This window comes from Podarcis tiliguerta (assembly GCF_965153285.1).
Source record: "Podarcis tiliguerta genome assembly, chromosome: 5".
NCBI classification, from domain to species: domain Eukaryota; kingdom Metazoa; phylum Chordata; class Lepidosauria; order Squamata; family Lacertidae; genus Podarcis; species Podarcis tiliguerta.
The window spans coordinates 59,865,975-59,874,496 of NC_139538.1; the positions used below are offsets into that span (position 1 = coordinate 59,865,975).

At 44.8% G+C, this 8,522-nt stretch overlaps 1 protein-coding gene across 1 annotated transcript; it reads left to right on the forward strand.

Annotated features, from left to right (window-relative positions):
* Window positions 1-571: 571 nt before the first annotated feature.
* Window positions 572-7,417, forward strand: LOC310678955 (vertebrate ancient opsin-like). Its single transcript, XM_083443553.1, has 5 exons — window positions 572-1,345; window positions 4,030-4,240; window positions 4,321-4,438; window positions 5,233-5,472; window positions 6,319-7,417. Exons 1-5 carry the CDS (start codon window positions 979-981, stop codon window positions 6,547-6,549), a joined length of 1,167 nt encoding a protein of 388 aa, XP_083299679.1. The 5' UTR covers window positions 572-978; the 3' UTR covers window positions 6,550-7,417.
* Window positions 7,418-8,522: the final 1,105 nt, after the last annotated feature.

The window sequence follows — 8,522 nt, forward strand, 5'->3', positions numbered from 1 at the left end:
GATATCAGGCAGGAGCCTTCACCCTACTGAGATTCGAGCAATGCAGGGGGTGGACCAGATGACCCTCAGTTCCCTTCCAACCTTACAATGCTTTGATGCCATGAGTCTATAAAAAGGGGGTGAGGGTGTTATGATCATGGAAAGGTGTGAGGAGCATATTTGTTCCCTCTAGAAATCAGAAATCATTTTATTAAAACAAATTGTTTGAATGCACTACTGGAAGAAAAGGCAACAGACATGACAAAAAGTAATGTCACCGCCACCTCTATGCAATGATATACTTTAAAAATCAATTTTTGCCAGTAATTGCCACAATTTAGTTGTAGGCATTCAGTGTCGCCGCATGAATGGTGCCAAAGAGGTTCGTTGTGCCTCATTATCTACCTGCCCAGGTATCAATCCAATTGCCTTTGTGATGCTGTCTGGTCACCCTCTTTTCCAGCAGATCTGGCAGAAAGAAACCTCCACTCTGTTCCAATTACAGCTGTGAGAGAACACGAGGAAGGCGTTTTCCCCCCTTCCTGGCTAATGAAGAGAAGGCTCCTTCTCTCTAATTCTCGAGAGCAGGCAAGGCATGCCTGCCTGAGCCTCCTCATCTCTCCCCTGCTAGAGCTGCTGTAGCCAGGGCCATCCCTGCACTGCTGTTGGCTGCCTCACTGAAGAATCACAAGAAGGAAGCCCTTTGCTCCTTTAATCTTGCTGGCAGGGAGACGGTGGCAGCTGCAAAGAGAAAAAAAGGAGGAGACCAGATGGCTTGCCAGAGACTCCTTTGCTTGGGCATGATCCCACCACAAGCACCAAACTCCTTTCCATTCAGAACTTTAGTTTGCAAGACTGCAAGAGTGTTGTTCCTTTGTTTTTAAAGAAACCAAACCTTCTACTATAAAGAAGAAGCTCCATTTTAGGAAGATGACCGTGATTGATTAGGTGTGCTGATATTCCCTGGCACGCTTTGTTCTTCTATGCTGAAAGACAAAAATGGATGGTCTGATGGGAGAACCTGAAAATGGATCCTTGCTGCTAGATCCCCCAGCAAGTTCCTCACCTTTGGATCCGTTCTTGCAACCCCTGGACTTCATCGAACCCTGGAACTTCCACCTTCTCTCTGCTCTGATGTTCTTGGTGACTTCCCTGTCCCTCTTCGAGAATTTTACTGTCATCCTGGTGACTCTGAAATTCAAACAGTTGAGGCAACCTCTAAACTATGTCATCGTGAACCTCTCCGTGGCCGATTTCCTGGTCTCCTTGATTGGGGGCACAATCAGCTTTTTGACTAATCTGAAGGGTTATTTTTTCATGGGCCACTGGGCATGTGTGCTGGAAGGATTTGCGGTCACGTTCTTTGGTAAGTGAAAAGGTTACTGATCTTCCCAGCCCTCGAAGTAAGTTACACTTGCAGATGCATTTAAATAACAGTGCAATCCTATGCATGCTTATTCCAAAGTCAATCCCATTGAGTCTTATTTCCCCAAGGAAGTATGCATAGGACTGCATTGTTACTTTTGCCTGCAGGCAAAAGGGACCGGCTCACAGACATGCTGTACCTTGGGACGATTGCTGAGTTCTTTTGCGCTTGCTGTTACTGAGCTTTTCATTCTGAAGATAACACAGCAAGGTTTGCTAGCAGCTATCCATTTATGAGATTTAGCAAAACACCTTTGTGACTGCTAATAGGGATTTATCTCTTTGCACATATACTGGAAGAAATCCTGTGTGCTACAGAACCCAAACTCCAGGGTGAGGGGGGAGGTATGAGGCATGCTTTCTTGGGGGACCTTTTATAATTTGAAGTGATAATGTTGAAGCGTGTCTCCCTGAAAAATAACGGTATTGTAACTCAGGGCTATTAACCAATTAAAATGCTCTTCGTTGATTAAGTGTGGTGCTTCATCTGGTTAATTGGTCAATTACTCTGCCTCTCAGGTCACCCAAAGAGGGCTCCTTCTGCTAGCCAATGAATCCTCACAATCTTCATATTCTCTGAACACACTTGCACCTAGCTTGTCAAATAGCATTCCTAGGTGAAATCTAGCAGTTAATTGGTTCTATCTTTGTGCCGTCTGCATGGCTACTTCAGGGCAATTATGCTGGATTACAAACATAGCAAGCTGCCTGTTAAGTGAGTCAGACCACCGGTCCAGTACTGCCTATGTTCCCATTGGGATTAAATTTGGGACTGTCCCATTTTACATAGATATATGTATTTCCAGTTTCTTCTCATGGTAATGCCATGAAGTTGAAGACTAGCAACTTAAGGCCACCGAGGGAACTTCAGAGTTGTATGGGGGTCTTGAACCCAGGCTTCCCTAGCCCAAATCTAATATACTACCCACTTTACAACAGCACACTGGGTCTTGGTGATGATTGTTCCATATGGACCTATGCTTCAAATTGCCTTTGCAAAGGGTCGTCCGACGAGCTATTTCCGTCTGCAGGTCAAGAGCAATCATGCTTTCCTAGGACAATCATCACATCCTTTTTCAAGCACCCTCAGGGGAATGGCAATGGGAGGTCTGTTCCCCCCTGAATCTTCTAGCAATAACAACACTGACTGCTGGCAAAGAGTGAAGTCTTCCACAGTGCAGTAGTCCTAACAGAAAGCAAGGAGGTAAACAGCCAATGTGAATATAGCATCTATATTCTGTAATGCACATTTTAAGAGCTGGTAGAAGGGGTTAAGAGAAGTTTGGCTTGCGACAGGCTGGGCTAGCCAATGCCATAGGCTATAATTCCTGCAGGATGTGTGACTTAAAGGGAGAAGATACTAGACTGGGGTAAAGTTATTCTTCAATCACTTCTCTGTTTTGCTCAGCAGGAACATCTGCCTTCCTCTACTGTCACTGGAGCATTTCAGTGGCATATTACTGTACCTCCCAAACCACAACCTACCCCCTCTCCTACCATTCCTAAAATGATTCCTTGTAAATGCTGAGCAGCTTGTACATGCTGAAAGGAAGTTCTGCTAACTGGGTGCATGAGCGACATGTGGTTGGCAGTGCTTCTTGCAACCTAAGGTTAATCAATGCACAACACACAGAGTTTCTGTATCTAAGTGTTATTGGCTGATTGCATTTGTATCCCACTTCTCCCCCCAAGGAGTGCGAGGTGGCGTACATGGATCTTCTCTCCTCCTCATTTAATCCCCACAACGTCCCTGTGAGGTAGGTTCATCTGGGAGGCAGGGACTGGCCTGAGGTCACACAGTGAGCTTCGTGGCCAAGTGGGGAGCTGAACCCTGGTCTCCCAGGTCCTAGCCCGACCCTCTAACCACATCACTGCAATGACTCTTTTTGTACATGTGCCCAGTGTCGGTTTCCCATTGGATGTTACAGACCAGTGCAAGCAGCCCAGCCCACTTCTGCTTTCCCTGTAACATCCAACAACCTCTCCCCTCACATATGCCATCATCATGCAACTGAACTTAAGTTCCTTCTTGTCCCCTTTATTTCGGCAGCATCATAAAACACAGGCAACTCCCCCCTTTAGAATTAATGGCATTTTAAATGGGCTGAACTGTGCCAAATTGCTTCTAATCCTGGAAAGTTCCATGAATGCAGAATTCTAAGCATTCCATTTCTCTGAGCGCTCATAGCCCCAGAAGAAGTCATTCTAAACAGTATTTGGCCGCTCCCTGGACTGAAGAAAGCAGGCAGGTGGGGAGCAGCTGATGGCAGACTGAGGTGGTGGGAGCAGTGCCTCATTTGTCCTAGGTACCAACCTGCAGGTGGTCCCTTGTCTCTCTAGAAAGGAGAGAGAAAACCCCTAGAGAACCGCTTCCTAGTCTGACTTGGTAAAGGCAGCTTCACATGTCCATTTGATTGGGGATTTGAACTCAGATCTCCCTGGTCAAAGTCCAGCACTCCACCCAGTGGGAAATCTGTAGATTTCTAAATGTTGTTGGACTCCCAGCTCTCACCAGCTTGGCCAGTGGTCAAGGATGCTGGGGCTTTGAGAGCCACAGGTTCGCCATCCTTGCAATATGTTACACCAACTTCTTCTTCCCCCTAATTTAGCTCATTCTCGTTGCAGGAATAGTTGCCCTCTGGTCCCTTGCTCTGCTTGCATTTGAGCGCTACGTTGTGATTTGCCGTCCCCTGGGAAACATGCGCCTCAGGGGGAAGCATGCAGCTCTGGGAGTAGCCTTTGTGTGGGTTTTCTCCTTCATCTGGACCGTCCCTCCTACAATGGGGTGGAGCAGCTACACTACCAGCAAGATTGGAACTACGTGTGAACCCAACTGGTAAGGCAACTCAGGGGTGCGGCATTTGTTTGATCAGCCCTAATCCGGCAGAACCTAAAAACCTTGTGTGGTTTTTATAGGTATTCTGGAGACTACAACAACCGTACTTTCATCATTACATTCTTCACCACCTGTTTTATCCTGCCCTTATTGGTGATTTTGATATCCTATGGAAAACTGATGCGGAAACTTAGAAAGGTAGGTGAGAACATTTGCAAGAGATATGAATCCCTCTGAAGGAGTGCTTTGGCACCGGTGGGCTTTTGTGTCAAAGGATTAGATTTTGTATGGATCAAATTTCCAAACTTTGGGATCTTAATTAGTCATGTATATTGTGCGCATCTTAGGCTGTGATTTGATTAGTGCAGATTCCTAGGCCAGGAGCAGGTTGAATATGTCTAGATGCTCAGCTGAGCAGCAGAAATCTGAATGACGTCACCTGTGCGGCTGACCCACTTTGTGCTGTTCAGGGGGATGTTTATGAGTAGTGCAGATCTGGTGATGGCAATTCCATTGTGCCAAGAGTGGTGGTACTGCAATATCTCATGTCATGCCACTCCCTTTTGCAAACAGCGCACTTCCTTTCAGCTTGGTTCATCTTAACAACAGCGTCTACACAGTTGCAAGTGCAGATGTGTTAGGAGAGTCACACATGTTCAGAGTCCTGAAAACTGCGGGGGAATTAAATATATGAATCTCTGTGACCCACATGTATGGGGTGAATAACAAAAGAATTGGCTGGGTGCCTGCCTAGGCTCAAAACACAGAGTTTACCGCACTCTCCAGCAGCAAGGAGAGCACAGGCAGAATACTCTTGGGTTTCAAACACGTGCTCTAAACTTGGAGTTTGCTTAGATATGTCCTCCCTGAAAACAAATAAACTGGGTCTAAAAAATCCTACTGGTATCCCTGCTTGCAGATGTCATCTAGGTAGAAAGCCCTTACTTTGCTCATGCTTTTGACGAGATCTCCCCCTGCTCTCTCTTTTCAAGGTTTCAGATACTCAAGGCAGACTGGGCTCTACAAGGAAGCCTGAAAGACAGGTGACCAGAATGGTTGTCATCATGATCCTTGCGTTTTTAATTTGCTGGTCTCCTTACGCAGCCTTTTCAATTTTGGTCACCACCTGTCCTTCCATCAAACTGGACCCTCGCCTCTCTGCCATTCCAGCTTTCTTTTCAAAAACGGCCACGGTGTATAATCCAGTTATCTATGCCTTTATGAACAGTCAGGTACTGCACATCTCCTCTTTGGGTATTTAAACCAAATTGTTTCCGAGTCCATGGGGAACATTTCTGGTTTGTTTTTTCCATTCCTGTTTTAACAAATTGTTTCTGTCCACTTACGTGTTAAATTATTGCTTCACTTCCATGATTTATAACATCTTTTATTCAGCTTGTTATATGCGCTATCGATTCTGGCTTGCATTCCAGAATATATTTACTTCAGAGTAACTCTATTAAAATCAGTTGCAGGGTTTTAGAAAGCATGGGATGAGGACTGTCCACAATATTGGCCACCATTCCCCCTTCTGGGAGAATCCTCTGATTTAGGAGATGATGGGGCTTGGCCCATTATGTTGTTTTAGTGCATGGGTAAGCAAACTAAGGCCCGGGGGCTGGATCCAGCCTAACTGCCTTCTAAATCCGGCCCACGGATGGTCCAGGAATCAGTGTGCTTTTACATTAGAATGTGTCCTTTTATTTAAAATGCATCTCTGGGTTATTTGTGGGGCCTGCCTGGTGTTTTTACATGAGTAGAATGTGTGCTTTTATTTAAAATGCATTTCTGGGTTATTTGTGGGGCATAGGAATCCATTCATCCCCCCCCCCCCAATATAGTCCAGCCCCCTACAAGGTCTGAGGGACAGTGGACTGGCCCCCTGCTGAAAAAGTTTGCTGACGCCTGTTTTAGTGGTTCATTTTAGGCATGTGTACCCTTCTCTTTGAACATGCAACATAGAAACAAAGAACTGGAAGAGACCCAAAGGTCCATCTAGCCCAGCCCCCTGCAATGGCTTTCCAGGACACCTCACATAATTTCAGCACAACAATAATTATTTGTGATTTCATTCCTAGTTCCGGAAGTGTCTCATCCAACTGTTTCGATGCAGTGGCCAAGATATTGCCGACTCCAACGTGAACCCGATTTCAGAAAGGGCAGTGCTCACACACAGCAAAAATGGCGGAGAGATGTCCACAGCGGCACCGCCTCTTACTGTCTTCAGCCGGAGAAGTGAAGATGAGCAAAGCAACTGCCATTCTTTCACCCAGCTGACCATCGCAGAAAATCAAGTTTGTCCAATGTGAATGCAACTCTTCAAGATGATGAGCCAGGACTACTAACTGGGAATGGGGAACTTGTGGCTCTGTAGATTATGTTGGATTATAATTCCCCCTCCCCAATCCTTGACCACTGACTGAGGCTGATGGGAGATGAAATCCAACAACATCTGGAGGGCCACTGGTTCCCTGTCCCCACTGTAAACCATTCCATTGTTAGTATTCATTTGCACAAAATGACAGCCAACAAGAATATCAAAGCCAATTGCTTAGCATGCTCTATTAGCTGGTAGCGTTATGAATCCATTTAGGCTACAATAATATGCACACTTACCTAGGACTAACTTGTAAGTAGGTAAACATAAGACTGTGCTATTAGTGCTTTTTCTTCAAACGATTCTAATGCGCATGCTTTAGCATTAACGTAACATTTGGAATATACCATCCGTGTTATGGACCTTAAGAAAATAACAAAGAATTGTTCATGGAGACAGTTTACTACTCCAGAGTCTTAACGTCACTCTTCATATTTTCTGTATTTCTTGTTCCACTGAAATTGTTTGAAATTGTTGGATTGGCATTTTGTTTTCCTTCTTCATCTACAAATGAGGCGGACTGATATTTTCAGAGGAGAGGAGAGTCTGAGGTGTAACGGTTTAAGAAATTCTGTATGTAACATAAACATGCCTTATTTTTGCATATACTGTGTTTCGTCATTCTGCGCATATTCCGAGGAGCTCAGAGAAACAGAATGCTCCCAATTTATCCCCACAACAACCCTGTGAGCTAGGTTAGGCTCAGTGATAAGTGACCTGACCCAAGGTGAGTTTCATGGCTGAGTCAGGATCTATATCAAGTAAATCAATAAAAACACTTAACTGAGGTTCTGCCTCCCTAACATAAAGCCTGCCCTTCTCTGTTCATTGTTTCCCCACTGCTATCAGAATGGAGATTGACCCACCATCCCAGGGCTAGGAGCCTTTGTGTGTGTGTGTGGGGGGGGGAAGTCCCTAGTAGTGCAACCTACAAAGTCATCAGCAATCCTTCAAAAACTGGTGAGGCGATTCAGCACTCAGGAAGGAGATGAAGGCATTGGGAGAACTAAGTTTTGTTAACTCAGTTGTTTTCCCAGGCCACCTCCAGTCTCCAAATCTGTCTGCTTTAGGAAAACAACTAGTGGGATTTCCTTCTTGCAATTACATGGGCCTAGAGTAAGTCAAATGGTGCAGTAATTATATGTTTTTACTTAATCAGAACAGGGGCAATTTTGTTTTTGAAAAGTTATTTGGAGCCTGTTTCCATCTTTCCCCATCTCTCTACCTTTCATCCCCCAAAGTCCATGATTTCATCAAGTTAGGTAGCTCGGAAAGCTACATCATCGCTCAGCAGGTTTCTGCCAGTAATGGCTGAGTCAGAAACGACAACTGGTTACAAATGATTCAGTCATCTATGCTGTGGCATCATGAGAGAACAGTGTCGTACAGTGTGTGTGTGTGTGTGTGTGTGTGTACACACACACACACACACACACACCTCTCCCCAATGCCATTAACAATTTCCCAATCTTTGACCATATGCAATTTTGAAATCATTTGAACACCTGGAATTCTTTTCCAAACAATTCAGTCTTTAAACCGAACAGTGTTCAAGATCACCCTCAAACACAAGCTGATTAAGAATAATTTCATCAGCGATTTGAGCCACACACAACAACTCAATTATGTCCTGTTATTTCCTCCCCATTGAAAGGTGTGCCTGCTTTGCTCTTTTTCTTTAGTTCAGGATATATGGATCATGCAGAGGACATGAAGGCCACATAATTTACAAAGTCTGGCAAGAATGTTAATTGCATCAAGGGATAATTGAGCAAAGTGGTATATTACAGACGATGCTCACTGTTTCCTGTTAATAAATGGCGTTTTCCAGGATAGCAGAACCAAGCTCACTTTGAAGAACCCTGAATTGCCTTAAATTCGAAGAATCATAGAAATATATATATA